Here is a 21,103-nt window from a genome sequence, read left to right as displayed (position 1 = left end):
GGCAGAGGCTGATAAAGTAGTGGATGCTTGCACGCCAAGTTCAACATTTTGATCTACAAGCTAAGATAAATGAAATAAATATGTAAATATACACACAGATGAGTTAAAAAGGGATCCACCAATCTAGACTATGACAGTTGAGAAATCAAACATAACTATCGTAGCTGAAGACAAGATCAATGTAGCCAAAGAAATAAACTAAAAAAACTGTCCATTAGATTGGGACCTGTTGTAGGGTGGAAATTATTAAAAAGCAAAGCGGAGCGGGAAATAAAAGCAAAAATAAAGATTTGGGATACTTTGACAAAGGCTCTACAACTGGGTCAAAGTTTTTCGATACTTCATAGAACAAAAGTAATTCAGAAGCAAGTTGATTAGACACAACTTTGGTCTCATCTTGATCTGAGTAGACATCTTGCTAAAATGAGATGCCAAAAATTCTATCTGGCAAAACAGCACGGGCGTACACTGACAGTGCAGTAGAAGTAATAAAGCTCAGATGTGGATGCCAGCTCACAATGATCAAATTGTGACATACAGTGATTGAAGTGGAAGGGGCCGTGCTCGTCTCCAATGAAATATGCCTCTATCAAATTGAAGTTCAGGTACTTTTACACTGTGTACCCCAGAGTGGGACACAGAAACCCTCCTGTGGACACAAATTAGATCTTCCCCTCCTAATATATGGTGTGCTCCGTTCCAATGATTTCCTCACAGCTCACATGGAGAAGCCGTAATGGGCAGGTAGGCTGAGGAGGGACCTTGAGAGATAGAAACTAAATGAGATGTGATGGGGGGAAATAGTTGGGCTAGCTCTCAGTGAGGACACCTTCCAACAACACAAGACAACGTCAGGCTTTCCCAGCTTTAGTTTTGCAGTCATCCTGATTTGTTACTGGCTTAAAGTGGATTAAGAAAGAATTGAGTGCCAAGAGGTTGTTTGTGCAATATGTTTACCCCTCTGCTGAGAACAATAATATGAGATTTGGGTAAACAAAGATTCAATACAGAAATAAATTGGTTGACTCTTAAAATAAAAGGAGGCTTAGCAACATTTCTGGCAAATAGTGAACTTAAAAAACTAGCTGTTGTGAGACTAGCAATTGTGAGAAAAACAGCGTATATATATGCTCCTTCTACATAATGTATAACTACTACTACAGCAACTACTACCACAACTGCATATGTGACAAAGGTCCAGTATGTAAATTTCTGAAGGTGGCAAGTCACCCGCATAATTCCATGGAAACAGAAAGTTATATCTCCATGGAGACATACAAGTTCTATGCCCTACTGTGGGAGATTATAGCCAAAGGAACATCATTTCCATAGAAACAAGCAGGGGGAGGCTAAAAAAGTCAGTTTAAGGAAATGCAAGCCAGGTTAAAGTAAAGACACATGTTTTTCAGTGCAACCAAATTAAACATAGCATGTTACAGACTGACTTTAACTTGAACTTACCAGACATAAAAGAAAATAGCTAAAAAGGTTTGAAGAAACTTTTGAAGAATCTTACTTCTAAATAATAGCATCTCAAGGTTTGTGTAGACAACACCATTTTTCATACCAAATACCCATCATAAGGACAAAAGACAAGGACTTAGTACATTTCTATATTGTGTTTTATGAAGTGGCTGATTCAGAGTTCGGGCAGGGATCAAACTGCATGTTCAGATTTGTACAAGTGAGAGAGAGGACAATATCAAAGGAGGCATAGCTTTCAAGTTAAAAGAACTTTTTTTTTCCCCTAAATCCCAGCTGGCCCTGAGTGATAAGAGCGAACAGTCTGTAGAAGACAAAAGGGTGAATCTTTACTTTGTGTTTCGTAATAGTTTCCCGTTTATGTGTATTGTCTGAATTTTATGGAGACAGGAGAGCAGAGCATGAAAGAGCTCTTGAGTGACATTGACCTTAAGTTTTGAGCCGCCATGTCTGTCTCTGCCTCTCCTTATCTATGGGTTGCTGCTGTGGATGGGCTAAGATAACATCATGACACGGCTACTTTTAGACACCCTTTTCTCTGCACTCAAAAAACTACTATCTGACTGTTTGCAGATCCTCGCGCCAGCCATTTTCTGACAGGAAAATCAGCAACAAACTGTATAGACACTTTATAGCCGAATACAGAAATGATAGATTCAAATAGAAGTGCACAAATGAGGTTAAGAAAGCAAGGGGGACATGATCTGTCATTGAAACTGAATGAAAAAAAGTGTATTTAAAGCTGCACTATGGCAATTTTCTAAATGGTAGTCTGCCACCTGCTTTGTCTTCATGGAGGTTATTGTTTTGCTTTCAACTTTGTACAATATGGCACTAAACTTAAATCTTGTACTGTATTACAAATTTTTATTGGTCAAAATGCCTTGAAAAACATGCATTCTTACAGTGAGCTAGCGCACCTCTCCACAAATCTGACCTGTAACTTGGCCTAATGGCATTGCCTGCTTGTCTTCATGGAGAACGAGGAGATTAATGCCATACTGTGGAACATTCCAGGCTAATAATAAACAATAACATATCTATGGAGACAACCTGATACTGGGCCCTCAAGAAAACTTACACAGTGCACCTTTGACTTATAAAACCACAAAATAAAATATAAACACCACATTGTTGGTACATTTTATCATTTGTAGAGTTAAGTTTTCACAAAGGGACATTTCTGCCACAGGGTAACCTGTCAGGAGAGGCACTGGGCATTGGGCCACTGCCGTGCAATGCCCATGGACCATCTTTGCCATCTTTAGCAGGTTTTACTAATAACATTACCTAGAAACTTAAGCAGCACTTTATTCTTCAATTGAATTAAAAGAGTGAAAAGTGCTGGCAAAAAGCAAAATCACCACCAACAAAACAATTAAAAGTTCTTAACAGATTGACACTTGGGCAGATGCTTGCTGTGGGGGCATTGAATGAATTTCTTCTATGTGACCTGTCCACTGCAGAACAAATGATACGATCCATCATTCAGGCACAATGATTAAAATGCTGTTTCCATTACACCTGCCCAGACGGGGTAATTGTGTGGCTATTTTAGCATATGGAAAGTGCTGAGAAAACCAACTCATTTAAATGGGGACCACCTTGGACCCATCCGTCTGGTCTAATACTTTGGCCAAAGACAAAACGCAGTGTGCACTCTGAAGATAAGAGCTGTTATAATGACCGTAAGCTCCTGATCCAAAAAGGCCTATTCACTGAGCTGGGTTTAATCAGCAGGACTATGACAAAGTGCTTCAGATTCATAATGAAAATGTTCAATATTTTATATTTTACAGATGCTATAAAAAGGGGGAAATGGTGTGCTGTAATAAAGAGGAAGGAGGGAGGGCTTGTAAACAATCTTGAAAAGTTTGTTTGGGGGGAGACATTTGCATAAAAATTAAATTTAAGAAGGAATCAAAGAGTGTTAAATGCATGGAGTGTTCATACGCCGAGAGTCATCCAAAAACAATAAAAAAAATTCATTGGGGGAATTAAAGCCCAACTAGAACATTTTCACATGTTCACATATGATGTAACCATTGCTGCATTGACACAAGATATGACAGACTAGATAACAATTTTTATAACTATTTAATCATAGGACCCAATACTACACACTATAAAACATTTCCTTTCCTGAATTTGTGTTATTTTTCTTAACCATAATCTATTTATTTCATTCTGGGCGGGTCACCATTTTTATTATTTATGTACAAAGTAATATAAACTCTTCTAATGTTTTAAGTGGCATAAACTTTCCAATTTTATCTCCCCTAGCCCCCTATAACGCAGACAGGTATTTCCACTTAACCATCTAAGTCCTTCTCGCCTCACTGACTCCCCTGTAGTTCACTATGACAGGTGCTGCTGTTGAATAATGGTGTGACTAAGTGCATGTGTTGGAACAGAGAGGACAAGGGTGTAGTGTGCCAGCTATTTTCAAAGCTGAAGTCTTTTTCAGGGCCACCAAAGAGATAGCCATTAGAATAAATAGACAGAAGTAAGCCAAAAATGATATGTGCTTTTAAATTATTTTACTTTTCAAGGACAGCAGATGCCCTCCATATTTTTTCTGAAGATGGGGTGATGTAGAGTTGATTATACAAATGCATATGAAGTCAAGGCAAAGTGTGAATGGATAATATTGGCACTCAATAACAGAATATATTTTTACAAAAGTTCAGTCAGGTTCACAGCGTTAATAAGGTCATCAATTTGCAGATTGAAAGACTGACATAATGGCATCTGACTCTTTCTGTAGAATAACTGTTGAGATCAGTTAGGTGTCAAAAGTGAGAACATGGCTCCAGAGGCTTTGTAAATTTCCTATAAGCTTTCATCTTTTAAATCACAGTGCATTATAGGAGAGTTTGACCAGCAACTACTGTATCCTGTATAGAGCAACAAAGAGACTGATCATCTAGATAAAAAATCTCCAAATTGTAAAGGCTAACACAAAATACTAATTTTAACAATTTTCCTCCAATAGTAGAGATTCAAAATAAAGTTTTGCCTTGTCATCAACTTGTTCTGTTTGTTCATATATCTGGTTATATCCATTTGAATTTAACTAAGAATTACCAAAGCAATTAACATTGGTCAGTAGAAATTGAATTGGATGAAAATTGCAAATTAGCATTTATGTAGAAATTACTGCCAATTTCATTTCAATTTCCTTCCCTGAGATTTGGTGCATTTTTTAGAAAATTATTTATCATGTTTTTAAAGTTGTAAGATAATGTGTGGTCATTTCTGTATTTTTTTTATTTTCATATATATTTCAAATAAATTATCATCTAAATTATCATCTAAACACAATGAATGATATTTGACAAACATCAAATTACATTTAATTTTACAGCAAATTTAAATCATGCCCAGAAGTATTAACCCTTCAGAGCCCACTGAATTTATATGACATCATTTGACCTACCTGACCTACTGAAATTAACTACATCTGTAATCATACTCATATTTGTCGAGAAGCGTCAGAACATAACAAAAGCATAAACTCGCCACCTCTATTTGACAGTTGGAGCATTTTTTCTGTCACAAGGGGTTGTGATTCCACATCCAGAAAATGACTGAAAACTCTCAAAGCATTTTGTGGACTGAAATAATAGTGCAGTGAACGGGCAACAGAGAAACACATTACAATGTCAAGAGCTGAGAGGAGTGTGGAGGCCAATGGACTGAGAGTAAACACTAGCCACAGGGTGAGTCATCTCTCACACCAATTACACACAAAAACACAGAGGCTTACAATAAATAATGCAGTAGAAATATTGTGACTGTGGGTGACAATAGTAGACCATAACAGTAGTCATTTTCTCCAAGTCTTCGATGGTACACTGTGGTAATTACTACGGAAATGCAGTACAGCTCTACGTAGTGCATAGTGTTTGTGTTTACTTCAAGCTAAATTTAGATGGATAAACATCGTGCTGATTGATTAATAGTTTTACAAATTAACCACTGGCATTTCTGTAAAATATAGTAGAATAAGGCTGCAGTGTATTACCTATGTAGAGAAATCAGGTAAAACATCACTTAATAGTGACATAACAGCCTTGGCCCTTAAGTTTATACTGTACAGAATTAAGAACATGGGTTCAGTACAGTCTATTAATATGTCCTGTTATTGAAGGTATTATACATGTAAGAGTTAAAAAAGTAAAAAAGAAGCACTAAAAAGACATCAGCGTTGTCATATTGTGACATTGAGAGAAGATAAGATCCAAACTGCATTGTGTGTGGACTTACAGTGCAGTGGTTTTGCTGCTGTAGTAAAGTGGGCACATCTCCTCCGATAGGCATCTGCTTGGCCAGCTCCTCGTCCTTGGAGCAAATCCACCTCCAGAGTTCCTCCAGGATCCCCAGCAGCCGGGACCAGCGCTCGGCACTGGCCTCCAGGTGAGCCCTGCACAACACAGTGAAGTTAATACACTGGCCAGGTCTAACATTATCCCACTTTAACCTGCTCCCCATAATTACAGTATAGAAGTAATTGCATAATTGCACTGCATAGTTATATAAAAAATGCACTATGTAACTTTTCTGGTGGTGGGTCTGTCACTTATCTGTCTCTGGGGAGGTGTTATTGCTTTTTTTGGATTGTTCAACACTGTGGCAAATTGGCAATATATTTTATTGTTCTTTACTTTTATTGATTATAACAAACATTACAGTAAGCAGGGTCGCTTCTCCGTAAGATCTGACTCCATGGAGATAGATAAGTTTAATGACATACTGTGGAACAGGCAAATCAATAAGATCTCCATGGAAACAAGCACATGCCAGTCCCTACATCAGAAACATTAGAGCACCCAATAATTAAATGAGTTTAAGTCTATTCCATGCACATATTCATTTACTTATTGTCTGCAGCTGTAACATTTCCTATAAATGATGTCGAATTTTGAAAAATAAGGTATTCATGAAGCATGCTACTTTTAAAACCTCAATGGACCTTTTAAACTTGACCCCTCTGGAGAATGTGTCTCCTTCACATACTTAATAGCACTTCTGTTCCCTGTGACCATAATGTACCTGAACACAGAGTATAGACACCTGCTATTGGTGCTGACAGAGGAAGTCTTAATTACACATGTACAACGATTAGGGCTAATGGGCTGTTAGCAATCACTGCACACCTCTCCTCCCAAACATTAAGTTGGTTGTCAAGCAGTTTTAACGTCTGTTTCTTTGTTTTGTCTTAAATATGTTTATTTTTTATCCTGCTGTGCGCTTGTTTGTTCAGTTGTGTTCATTTTGTTTACTATTAATCATGTTTTATTTGAAGAAAAGGGCAAGCAAAACGCTCCCCCAAACTATCAAAGCACTTTAGCTTCAAATTTGTTTTACATCTTAAGAGAGAAAAGAGAATTTTATGGAAACTATTGTGAAGTGAAATTTAGTATGTAATCTTTCTTATAGCTGCTATATAACACTTAAGCATTATCTCATTTACCCATAATACTTTGTGCTCTGAAGCCTGCCTTTGCCTGTGCATTTCTCCATCTGGCAGTGTCAGTGTCTTTCTTCTGGCTCTTTGTCCCAGTACATCACCAGTCCTGTTTATTTATGCCTAATGGTGAAGACGTCACACAGTGTTTTCAGAAGGTAAAGCAACGCTCCTCTGGGCTCCTTTCAATTCTCTATTTTAATCTCGTGTTTAGGGCTGCAGGTTGAACATGGCAGACACGATGCTTTAGAGTTCGTACTTGACAAAAATGCATCTGTAAATATTTTGGAGAATGCTCCACGGTATGTGCAAGTTGTTATTTATACATTGTGCACATTGTAAATGGAATGTTCCGTTCTTTCTAGTTGAATGTATGTACAGGGAAGAAGAATATATGAGAAAAATCTGAATCATTAAAGGAGTTGTATGATATTTTAGCTTTGTAACAGGTGCAAAGATCTTTTCAAATGAATTGTGTTGATTGAGAAACTCACATACTGGAATCAAGGTCAACAGTGGATCTGTATGAAGAAAAACATCGAAATACCTAAATCACAAACCACTCTATGACCTGGACACCTTGTGAAACCTTCACAAACACTTGAATGTACAAAATAAAGTTACAGAATACAGTCCAACAGCTATGTTTTATTAGCGCAATATAACCAAGGGTGACAGAGGCTCAGTGGTAAGAACACTAGCACATTAACTCAAAGGCAGGCGGATCAATCTCAGCTCCGACCAAGTGGATGCTTTAGTTGTGTCAATGGGCAAGACACTTCCAACACAAAGATATGTAATCTCATAACAATACACACGATTAAACACAAAATGCTTAAAGGTGCACTATGTAACTTTTCTAGTGCAGGGTCCACAGCCTACTTGTCTTCATGAAGATGTTACTGCTTTGCCTGGAATGTTCTACAATAACGGCATTGAACGTATCCATCTTGCATTTCTTCAATCACATGTCAACTTTCACTCAAAATACCTTAAAAACTTGAATATAACTATATTAAGTTTAATACCACACTGTGGAAAATTCCAGGAATGACAATGACAGAAAAGTTACATACCGCCCCTTTACAACTTTTCCTATAACACCTTTTTTAAACTTTTGTTTAGAATTGCTACTACTGAGTTAAAATAACTACAACTCCTGAAATAGTGACGGATTGTTTGACTGACCGTATATTGGCAGACTTGGTCTTGAGATCGCTCCAGCGCTGGTTCATGTCATCCAGTCTTTGCTGCAGGAATACAGCCTCCTCAGAGCTGCCCAGAGCTTTGACCATCTTGGCCTTGTTTCCCTCCACGTTCTTGTAGATGTCATTGTGGGCATCGATCTCAGCCTGGATGTCCTACAAAGACACAAGATGAGCATGTCAGACTTGACCGTGGGCAAAGGCAAAGTAATCGTACATTTTCATAAACAAATACTCAAATTGAATTGGACAGCTTTTTGGCTGGAATGTTATGGGTCAAAAGTGTGTTGTTGCATTTTGTTGCAAACACTGGTCTATAGGGATTTCTGTGAATGTTGAACTTCTCCAGAGGGCAGCCAATGCAATACTGTGCAAAATAATGAAAAAATGAAATTTTAGAACGAACAAAGAAGATTGATGTAAGAGAATGACAGTGACAGCAAATCCAAAGTAGAAATACAAGGAGAGAAGAGATTTCAAAGGCTCGTTGCGCTGTGATGCTTGCAATGGTAAAAATTGTGCCCATGACCCCCAATGCTCAAAAATAACAAAAATGTAAACTTTCCAGCAAAAATAATCTTTAACAAAGTTTCCCCATTTAGAAATATAACTATGCTGCAGTCATAAGGTCGAATTATCTGTTATCTGGTTATTATCTGGTGTTCTGGGCATGTCCCACCGGGAGGAGGCCCCGGGGAAGACCCAGGACACGCCGGAGGGACTATGTCTCTCGGCTGGCCTGGGAACGCCTTGGGATCCCACCGGAGGAGCTGAGGACGTGTCTGGGGTGAGGGAAGTTTGGGAGCCCCTGCTTAGACTGCTGCCCCCGCGGCCCGGCTCCAGATAAGCGGAAGAAAATGGATGGATGGATAATAATAACTATGTATTTACTGCAAAATTTACTCCAATAAAGATTAAGATAAATAAATAAATAAATAAAAATAGAAGGTCATTTCTACCATAATTGCAATAAAAATCTGTGGGGCACATTGTATTTATGAAACCACTTTTAGATAATTTTGGATGTTTTAGTGTGGTAAAACTTTTGCACAGAACTATATAACCAAAGAATGCCTTCAAGGTATTACTGACATTTCACTAAAACAAAATACATTTTAGCTTTTTATGGCTGGAGGCTTGCCCAAAACAGGAGCAACTACGACAGAGACACATTCGGCATTAAGTTATAACATTTACTTTATTCTGCCTCAATGAGCAGAGAGTAATGGATTTGTAAAACTTGCTCTGGACTATTTCCTTATACCCAAAACAAGAGCTGTATTACAAGACTACAAGGTTTTGCGTATGAGAGTTGGACCACAAGGGGCCCTGACGTAAACAGAAGATGCTGTCAAATGTTGTATTTTTAGAAGTGTGAAACTGCTCTATTTTCCCCTCTCTCCCGTGTCTTTCTCTAGCTCCCTCTGTTTCTCTCTCTCCCCCTTCTATCGCTCTGCTGGGACTACCCTCCATTCAGCCAATTACACCCACGGATAACAAACTGGGCTCTGACGCCATATGGAAGTGTGGAAGCCCGCCGGAAGCTAACAGACACAGCTAACGAATGGGATAAAATTAGCAGTGATAACCAAATGTAATGAGACCTATATTCCACAACAGCCGAGTAATAAAGAGTAATATCAGTCATTGGGTGTGAAATGGGCCATCTTGAGAGCCTGGAGTTGTTTATATGTATTCGTCTTTGGGCTATTACTAAAGTCTGAGTAGATGCCATTAACAAGTTTCACTAAATAAAGGGAGCGAAAAACAAGCTTTTGCACAACCAGTTCAGAGATGTGGAAATAAAGGTAGACAAGAAAAATTCTATTGCAACAAATGTAAGATGCTGTTATATTTAATTGATCATGTGACCTGAGTTATTACAGCTGTTGTCTTGGAGATATTAAGTCATTTACATTTGTAGATGGCTTATAAATACCTTAAAATAACCATTACAAACCATGAATAAAAGTCACACAGTACTAATGCTTATATTTTGCAGTGGACTCTAAAGTAATATCGACATATTTGATTTTCTACACTATCAATTACCACAGTCACGGATGGAAGATGCACTGATTTCCAATTCATGTGTTTCAGCTTCCAGCTAGTGACATAACATATGGGCCAATATTTAAAACAGATGGGGCGCAGCTATATGCAGATTTGTGTTGTAATACTTTTCTTGAGGTCTTGGGTCTAGTCATTACAAGAAAGGTTCAACATTTGTGCATTTACCTTTTGGATATTTCATTGCAAAGTATAATGTAATCAATAAACAAACCTGGCTCTTACCCCTCCTCTGGGACTATGACTTCAACACGTTCTAAAATCTAAAAAAAAACACACCAATAGCTGCCATTTTCAGGACCTCCCACCTTTCAAAAAGATTCAATATGTTGTTTTAAATAGTTAATCGCTATGACAACAATCCCACTATTTCATCATTCTAAAATCCACAGATAGATATTCCAAAATACATAAGCGAATCTGTGATCTGCAAGATAATCACCAAGCAGCTCCTGACATAAATCAAATTCTTCAGAAAGGTCATAAAGTGAGAGTGGAGATACGCAGACAGAGACAGCCAGAGAACAACACGTTTGGAGTCGGTCGCACGTCCAGCTGGCTACGTTTCAACTCATTACCCAAGTGCTTTCTTTATTTTCTTTTAGCACTTTCACTTCCACTGAACTACCTGGGCACACACCTCTGAAGGAGTGGACTGTGTGGGCAGACAGGCTCTCATATACATTTTCAAAAGGACTCTGTAAATGTCATTTGACTCACTGAAAGACTACTTTGAGCTGGTCGATATAAGTCCAGAGGTAGTACTTAAGGACGTGTGTGCTACACTTCAGGCGGCGCACTACAAAAGCCCTCTGTCTGCGGTCGTTCATGTTTTATTTATGGCTCTTGTTGGGTAGAGTCAATATGGCTCTTGTACTTTTAGATTGGGCTCTTTAGCTTCCATTGAGAGACGAGCACATGCTTAAACACACAGTTATGAATGACTGCTTCAGCTGTAGTTCACCTACACACTAGAATCAATAATCTGGTTTCAGAATGATGACAAATTAGGATCACTGTCATAGCTATTAACAATTCAAAACAAAATAATAACAAAAAGTATTGAAATTGTAGCGACAGTTGTTTGGGTGAATAGGTTGCATTCATAACATTTTAAACTATTTATATTTTAAGACTGAGCTGGAGGGTGAGAATCCCATGGTACAATATCTCAGTGTTGATCTGGTTTATTGTTAATATCTCTGTAATTCCTATCCACATGAGCAAAAACCTCACATGAAGTTCACTGCCTTCCTCACCAGCATATTAAAACTATTCAAATTCTCAAATGACATGAACGTAACCTATATGGAGCCATAGTTCCTGATTGTTCAGTTAGGATTTCTTCTTACATTGCATCACCTACTTATTCCACAAAAAGTAAAAGTAATCCATCCATTTCTCATGACTTAATTATCTAAGTTTTTTTTATTTTTTTTTACAAGTGTGAAAACATGTCCTACTAAAATGTCACCGAAATGAAAATCCTAATAAACAATGACCGCTGGACTGAATAATGCCTGTTATGAGCTGCTGAGAACACATTCGCTGGAAGAGTTAACTCGGACAAATTACATCCAAGAACCCAGTCTCATTCTGCACTGTACTGGCTCTGCATGGTAGCACTCGCTAATAACACGGAAAGCAGGCCACAACCAATTATTCCATTTTAATGAGCCTAATAATAACTACTTGGACCTCATAAAACAGACGGTATTAGGTCGACCAGTGCGAAAATGTGAAATGAACGGCGACAGTGTTGTAGTTCACAAAGTACAGGGTATAAACTTTCATAGTTTTACCTGTTCGAAATTCCGCAGCAACTCCTGTAAGCTGAAGTTGAAGCCAATCATTTTGCGATATCACACTTGCTTACATCCTCTCAGCTTTGTGTATTTTTTAAACTTGGGGCAGAAGTCCTCCAGTGGTTACGGTTAAAGTGCATCTGACAGGTTTTCATGTTTTTCAAATTATTACTTGGTTTGGTGGGATAGTACCCGCAGTAAATATTTATCATAGTTTTACATCAGTTTAGTGGGAGTTTGTGGGAAAAAAATTGAGAAAAAAGTAAAAAAATACAGGAAGTAGCGATGACTACCTACGTCATCAATACACAAAATTTCCAGCACAATTTATGCACAAGGAAGTTTCAGGCTGTTTAAACCTTCATTTAACAAAATAAAGGAATATAATTTATTCATTATTACTCTATTACTCTCATCAAACTCCTATGTAATTTAGACAAGTTTTGGCTCTTGTTAACATTATGGTTTCTAGGTTACAGTCATGGAATTACCTCCATGTATGTCATATCTGTCCATCCAAGAAGTACTCTAACTTGTCATATGCACTTTAAGGTTTTGATCAATAACAGATCCTGGACTGAGCAAACAATGAATGCAAACTTTTGGGAAGAAAACAGTTAAATCCTGGTTTCCAAACTCTCCAGAATGGTGATTCTTGTGTGAGGAATGCCGCTGAATGGATGCAAAGGTCTCCACACATGTTCGGTATCCAGAAGGAGACGGAGTCCCGGTGACAGCTAGCCCACGGTCATGCTTCCGAGCTGGATTAAAGAGGACGATTGATGCCACTAGAGGTTTGACAAAGTCGAGGCTGCGGGGGCGCGAAATCCAACAAATCTTGAATGGAAGTCTGCACTGTAAAGATAACTAAGTGTGACTTGAAGGGCGAATTGTTGTTTTCCAAGAACAGGTCTGGCAGTATTCTATGACATTCTATTGATTCTCCACACAGCCGTTGGATATGTCTGTTCACGTTGAGAGAAAGAGGGTGTTTGTTTTCAATTGCTAAAAATAAAAAGAACTCAATTTGCCAGTTACACGTGCACTTGAAAGCTGGTTAGGAGATAAAAAGAGTTGAATGGAGTTTTAGTTTCCATTGAGAAAGGTATAGCCTCCACTTCAGCCCTGCTCTGGCTCTATCACACCCCTCTAATCACTGCCATGACTGGGCTACTTAGTCAAGGAATGCTGCCTTCTTTTCTGGAGCTCAGACCACGTGCTTGAAGAAAATCTCCTCAAGACTTTAAAAAGAACCTGTCAGCAATCACTACAAAAATTCTTCCAAACAAAAAGTACAAAATCCTTCTTCGATTCCTTCAGGGGTGATCAAAGTTGCCATCTCAACTGCTGCTGCCCGTGGTTACTGGTCCTACTTGTTCACAAAGCTGTTTATTATTTTAATCGGTGTTCCTCCCTTATCCCCTCCTCTGCTCACCTCACCCTCACTCTCCACACACCCACTTCCTGTGCAACACCAGGACAGCCCGCCAGCACCAACACTGCCCTCTCACATGGAATGTAAAGGTTTATTATGGGTCCACTGATAAAGTCAAGAGAGGGGAGATCAAATCAAATCGAGAAGCTATGTCAAATATGTACACTGAAAAACACTGAAGAAGTTAAACCAAAAGTGTGGTATGACACATATTTTAAGTTAAAATTTTGTATCTTGTTTTTGATGATTAACATAATTATTTTGACAGAACTGGACTGAAGCAACTTTAGTTTGAAATTAGGTAGAAACAGGAAAATGTGTTTATCTGTTGCTGGAACATCTCCAACAGCAAAAACTGAGGTCACACACTTTGAAGTTATTAGGAAACAGGCTATATAAGGTTTAGGCTTTAGGCTTATGCAAACTAGTGGTTGCTCATTTTATAATTCATCGTCACATATATTGAACCTGGTGGGTGAATGAAAGAACAGAAGGCCAGACATGTGGTGAGCATCAAAGCTACAGACAGATGGCTGTCAAGTCACAGAAAAAATACTGTGATACAATGCACTGCTGCATATTCATAAGAAGAGCAGAGACTTTGAAGTGTTCTTAGCCAATTAAAAATACTCATAGACTCCAGGCACTTGCATTTTGATTTTATGGCGACAAAATGCATACACTTTGAGTATTGTGTTTGGAGGGACTGAGGTTTATAGTAGGGCTTCAAGATTAATCGCAATCAAATGAAAGTCACAATTAGCAAATCGCAAATGTTGCAGTTTTTAAAGGACCATAATTTTCTCCACAAACAACAAAATATCACATGTAAATACCACAATAAACATCTAGTTCTTTTATTAGTTTGTCAGTTCATTTTTCACTCTTTTTGTCAATTCTCCTGGATGCAGTTAAAGTGTGAACTGTATCCCATTTTTAAAACATAAATTGCAATGCTTGTCAGTCCTACTTTACAAATGTAATGTATATAAAATGTAAAATAAAAACTTTATAATATTCTCTATTTGAGGGTTTAGCTGCAGTTCTGTAACAATCCTCAAACAAAGCTTTTGGTATGAGAGGTGGGAGAAGTTCTAAAAATATGTAATAAAGAAAGATATTAAAAAAGGAAAGTATACATATAAGGCTATTATGCCAAAAATAATTTATTTTATCCACTGTCAACGTTGCATCTGTAGTGACAGCTTTCACATTTCCAGACACTAATTGGCTCAACTTGAATGATTAAAGACTGACCAGCTTGTTTTGTATGTAAATATATAAAATGAAACAGGTTCAGGCTATACTTCAGGGAATAGTTTGAGCAGTGAACACATCAAATATATGAAGTTAGACATCTGTATCCCACAACACAGTGAACAAATGAACAGACAGACACTTGAACGCATCAGCACTTCCAACTTTTCACAATTGAACTGCAGATCTCAAGGCACTATTCCCTATTCACTTCATCAGAGACTTATCCAACCCCATCTCGCCTCAGTGCCTCTTCTACGTACACAGAAATCAATATGGCTGAATTTTCCCACTGCAAATCCCTGCTGGTAAAATAAACTGTAAAGGGTCACTTCCTGTGGTTCCTGGTTATCACTGAGAGTCTACTTCCTGTTATGAGGGTAGCACCCATCAGGGACGAGCCAGGCCCAAAAGAGTGGACATTTTTGTATTAGGAAGCTTGTCAAAATGAGCCAGGGTAAGAGCAGACTACTGTTGTGTGCGTCGTTTTTAGGATTTACATGTTCCAAGTGAACTCTCTTGAACCGTCACTATATTTGTTCAGCTACTGTGCATTTGAAGGTTACAGAGAAATGTTTTGTGCAAGTTCCAGTAATAGCTTTTATTTTGCATTCAATACTCACTGGTTAGCACAAGGATACAGAAGAAAGCTGATAGTTGCACAGCCTGGAAATAGCTTATGTTCCGGCCAAAGAACCAGCTCCTTTACAACCCAATTTTTGTTTAAGTTGTCTGACCCATTTAATGTGTATAATAATGTATGGCTTACATTATGACAATCATTGGAAAGATTGTGCATTGTGCTTTTGTAGTTCTAATGAATATTTCTTACTCAAACACTGAAATGAGGGAATTGTGTAACATATTGTTGTTATATACAGGTTGTTCTGTTTATTTTATTTACTACAAAGAAAATTACTGCTATAACTTCCCATTCCCAATTTTGTTTCCAAGTTCATTTTAAAAAATCTGGTTACTTTTCAACATTGCTTTAGTGTTTAATGGTGTACTATGGAACTTTTCTGGTGGATGGTCGGCCACCTACTTGTCCCAAGGCATTTTTTTTTTTTGTCATGAATTTTACACATCATGCCAAACTGTCTAGACTTATAATTTATTCAGTTACGTGTGTTTTTATTGCCAACCGAAAAAAACAAAAACATTCTTATTGTGAGCGGGCTGAAGTGTAAATGGCCAAAGACAAGCAGGTGTCTACACTACTGCGCTACATACTGACTACATAATACATACTTCGGTTCAAGCCAAATCAACAGGTATCTAAAAGGCAAACTATACTAATACATAACCTAAAAAGTTGCTCTCCAAGAAAAGTTTCTCAATGGATCCTAAATCTCAGAAGAAGACTATTGAACCAGGACAGAAGTCACCGGATCAAAGTCAAAGTGATCAAGCATGTCCTCCTCCGATCAGTTGATGTGGACATTACAAAGCTCCTTTCCAGCACTGCATCGACAACTGACCTCTGCTAATGTGTGCCAGCTGCCACTGCTGATGACAAGTGAGGCCAGAGGTCGCACACATTACCAATAACTTATTCCGGAGCTCGACAGACGCTGGCCAGTCACATCCCTGTAGTCATAACAAAGAAAAGGACATCCCAGCTTTCATATGTAAGCCTTTAAACAAGTGAAATTGGAATTGATCAGGAGCGCTGCTAGCTGCTGCCTGATAATCACCTATTGATCTTGTAGCTCTTGGTGTTTTTGCGTTGAAAAGGCACTCTCGAGATGACCTTATGATTGCAGTGTTTCTTACGCGCTAATCCGCTTGTTTGAGATTGGTCCAAGAGTGCTTTAATGTTAGGGTTAGCTGTAATCTCCAGGCTTCTTAATATAATCTCAAAATGTCAGAAGCCTACTTAAATTGTGCTAATCATAAATCTGGTAAAAAAAATAAAAAAAAAATTAAAAAAGGTATGTTTTAAGGTTTGTCAGGTTTTTCAAAGTACTTTGGTCTCCTTGGTATTTCCTATCCAACTTTAAATAATGCCTCAAAGCAATAGTTGGCATGACATATGTCTTAAGAAAACAGCAGAGGGTGCTTGGACAGCTTAATGTATTGCTTTTTGAAATATGCAAGTTTACCAAAAAGTGAAAGAGAAGAAAAAACAAAGTAATGAATACATTCCAAGAGCTTGATGAGGATACAACATAATTTATAACACAAATAAAAGCTAAAGTATATTGAGCATTATCCTTGTAACTCTTTCTGTACCAAAACCATAGACTGTATGAATGGACATAGATAACCTGCTACCTGCCGCATTCCAAATAGGAAGTGATCATGGGCGCATGTCACCCCTCTCTACGAAACTGCTGCAGTAAGCCTCGTCAATCTGGTCTTAAAATGTTCTTATTAACCCTCTCTACATGATCTTGTTTTTTTTTTTGTTTTTGTTTTTTTTTCACTCATATCTTGATTTTGTGTCTGTAAATCATGAACATGAATAACAGACCAATCAGGTGCCTTCTTTCCTCAAGGTCGCTCCTGCAACAGGTTTGATTGACAGAGTTGCTAAGAGCTAAACCAGAGGTACAGGCAAGAAGGGGCGTTAGCTTCATCAGCCTCACTTTGGACTGGCTCTTTGGTTGCTATGATACTCGCAGTCAGAATTCCAAATATGGAACTCGGCTCCAAATTAGCCCCCATAACTGCTAGCCTCGACGAGCTTCATTTGGGAGCGCTATGGGTGATGTCGCACTTCCTTAGTCCACTTCTATATACAGTCTATAATCAAAACATAGCACAAACATACACCATCAGCTGCAGCTACTGAACCCCTTATATAGAATACAGAAGTGAACCAAGTTGCTGAATGGGCTGCTTTTTTAAATTCAAGGCCTGATGAGGACTCAAACTGACGATGCAAAAAGTCCTGCCTTTTTGCTTTTTATCCTCTTCAACGGCACTTCCCTCTCCTCCTCATCATCACTTCAAGTGCTCAATCTCTGGGGAAGGATGCTGATCACATCTTGAGTGGGTGGTCTGTCCACGCAGTGAACCCAGAGAAGTAAAAATAAAACTTGTATGATGTTATACCATATGACATCACTGTCACCAGAGCAGGATGGACAGAGTAGAGAGCAATTAGCCAGAGAGGGCACCACCTGCTGGGTAAGAATGAGGCCGTGAAAAGGTTAGCTGACGGGACCAATTAGCGTGTTCCTAAGTGCTGTGGTGTGGCATAGATGTTTGAATAGGAGGGATAGTGCTGTAGAGTTATGAAGCTAGGAATTACAAGCAGTAGACTTCAACAGTTTTAGAAGACAAAGATTTGACAAATGTTGAGAGACACCATCGTTGTGGTTACAGTGTTAATAGCATTTGGTGAGTGTGAAAAATGTCTATTTGTTTGAAAGCTGGATACAAAGGACTCACTGTTCTAAAGGACATACAACTTTATATATATATATATATATATATATATATATATATATATATATATATATATATATATATATATATATATATATATATATATATATATATATATATATATATATATATATATATATATATGCACAAAAAGTACCGCCTATGAAAATATTTGGGTTTACTATGGGTTCATATTTAAAACAGAACTAACCCAGGTATAAAATAGGATGGCTGATTACAGTTACAAATGAGGAATAACATACAGGAAGCCAAAATGGTGAATAAAAAATATAGGTCAAAAAACTCAAATTTAAGTACCAGCCAGTTCTGGGGTAAATGATTTCTACTGAAACAGAAATTTTATGCTTTATCCTTAAGATTCAGAGTCCACTAAAAAGTACAATTTCTTCTTATCGAGTTACTATCTTTGGTCTGTATTTAAAATTAATACAACATAGTGATTAAGATCTGTACCAAAGCGAATGATTTTTGTCCCTGCTCCATTTACTACATGAAATCCACAACAGCATCAAAGCACTTTCATTTAACAAAGATTAGTCATATCTCAGTAAAACTTTTGTGCTGTACAATGTGTCTTGACAAAAGCTGTAATTAAGATACAAACAAAATTATGAAAAGAGCTGCAACCGCAGAGCAGGCGCAGATGGTAATATTGGTCTACCCACAAGGAACACAAATTCTGGCAACAAGCAGCAAAAGATACATGCAAGATTTGAAGGTGGAACTACCTCAAGCTATTTTCGATCATTTTGTTTTATTTGTTCTGAGTCTGTAAAATGGAAAAACTCTTCAAGAAGTTTCTGATAGCCAAAACAACAGGTATTACTTCATTAAACAAAACAGAAGAAAGGCTGCTATAAACAATTTGAGAAATCACGTCTGATTAGTGTTGCAAGGTGGTTTTGAAATCATAAATGCAAGTTGAATGGATGTAATGCATGCATTTCAGAACTAGTACAATGTCAATTCTTAGTTTTACAATAATTCACAACTTCACTAACAATAATATCCTTAAGTTAAAGGGCCCAATATTACACGAATTTCTGATCTATGTTATAATGTTGTTTCCTCATCAGAACCCGACATGGAGTTGTGTTTTGTTTAATTCACACATGTTTAACACACAAACCCTACATATTTAGGCTCAGTTCTCTGAAACGGTCTCAAAACATGTGGTAATACAGGTATTGTGTCTCTATGTTTAAAAACACCTTCACTAGAATCATTTGGATAATTTCAGCCCTGGAATTGCTGCTAGTCTCTACTGAACTAAAAATAAATGATGGCTGTTAACTTGAAAACTTTTACTTCATGAGTGTAACAGAGCATTTTGAGCTTGTATGTGTGAATAAAACAAAGCAGGTATGCTTTTGAGGAGATAACAGCTCACGAGAGTCCATTTTGCATTAAATAGGACCTTTAAATTCTCAATTCACAGTCTAATATCACCATTCCACATTTCTGACCAGCTTCATGAAAGCAAACTTTACAAATGACTCGAAGACATATGACATAATGGTCACAATTAAGTTTTGCTTGTGTGTATATATATATATATATATATATATATATATATATATATATATATATATATATATATATATATATTAACCAAATAATCTTGACATCCCTATACAGAACATATCTGTAAAACTCTAAAATACAGGGAGTTAGCGTGTTTTCTGCATAATAACACCATGGAGACAGAATATTTTTTTCTGTTTGAAGCGGCCAGTTTCCAAAATAATTGCACTATTTGAAATTAGGGTGCATTCAACTTGCAATTATGATTTCATTCAAAACCATCTTGCAACACTAATCAGACGGACCAAAAGAGATAGTTTCATATTGATCCTGGCCTGTATCTTTACTCCTGTTGCCCTAAAAACGCCATACTAAAAACACCAGTGGAGCAAAGCGACCTTAAAACGGTTGGACACATTGCCCTTGTAAAGTCAGAGCCAGTCTTCTTGTATTGTTTACCGGCCTGTTTTTAAAGCCGGAGGGTACAGCCGTTTATCTGTGCTATGACACTCCCACATTATATATTGAGAGTTCACAAGTTGAAATAGAGCAAAGCAATGGGGCTGTGGGTGCGGTGGTTAGTTGATAATCTGTAGGCATCCGTTGAAACTTAAATGCTATTGATTGTAGATATTCTGCTTTGCAGATTCTTGGGTGAGAAAAAATTATTATAGTTAAAAATCTATAAATAATACAGTGCTTTTTGATTGAATATTGATCGATTCCACTGCCCACATGTGTTATTTGGAGTCAATTTGGTTAAAGGTGCACTATGTAACTTTTCTGTAGCTTCTGTCACCTGCTTCAGAGAGTACTGCTTCACCTGGAATGTTCCACAGCACAGCATTAAAAGTAGCTCTGCACAGATCTGACCTGTAACTTGGCCTGGTGGCGTCATCTGCTTGTCTTCAAACGTTTAATGCCATACTGTGGAGCATTCTTGAAAGCAATAGTGAATGTAGCATACATAAACAGCAGTGATGAAGAGAGCAAGAGTGTTGGGTGGGTCTGCTGTCTATATTTCCTGCTCAGCCCCTCAGGGACAGAGCTCTGGGTGGGAGACTCACATCCAAGATAAGAGCGTTTCCAAAGCTCAAATATTCGCAAACGCAGATACAGAAAGAGTGGTTTGTTTAGCGCTATGGGCTACGGACAAACTGTTGATGTTATAGATGTTTGAATGTATTTTTACAATTAGAGAGAGAAAGCAAAAATAGTTAAAATTCATCAACTGGACATGTAAATCCTGAAGTTATATATTTAGAATTGCAAGACAGGAACAAAATCGTGATACTTTTACTTTCCTCGGATTTTGACAGTGATGTATTGATTTGTATTGTTCCCATCCCTCCTGTTTGTGCCCGTTTGTGCGATTTCTAAGATATCAACCAGCACTCTGCGACCTACATGCTATAAAACTCAAATAAAACCGGCAGCG

At 37.8% G+C, this 21,103-nt stretch overlaps 1 protein-coding gene across 1 annotated transcript in view; it reads right to left on the bottom strand.

Moving 5' to 3' along the window:
- Nucleotides 1–21,103, bottom strand: part of utrn (utrophin) — a 174,570-nt gene that overhangs the window by 71,688 nt on the left and 81,779 nt on the right. The window contains 2 exon segments of the mRNA XM_033991111.2: nucleotides 5,752–5,908; nucleotides 8,141–8,313. Of these exon segments, the coding sequence (XP_033847002.1) occupies nucleotides 5,752–5,908; nucleotides 8,141–8,313 (330 nt within the window).

The sequence above is a fragment of the Periophthalmus magnuspinnatus genome, chromosome 24 (genome assembly GCF_009829125.3).
Source record: "Periophthalmus magnuspinnatus isolate fPerMag1 chromosome 24, fPerMag1.2.pri, whole genome shotgun sequence".
Taxonomy (NCBI): domain Eukaryota; kingdom Metazoa; phylum Chordata; class Actinopteri; order Gobiiformes; family Gobiidae; genus Periophthalmus; species Periophthalmus magnuspinnatus.
Note: the sequence above shows the minus strand (reverse complement) of the source record. Positions and strands in the feature narration are given on the sequence as shown.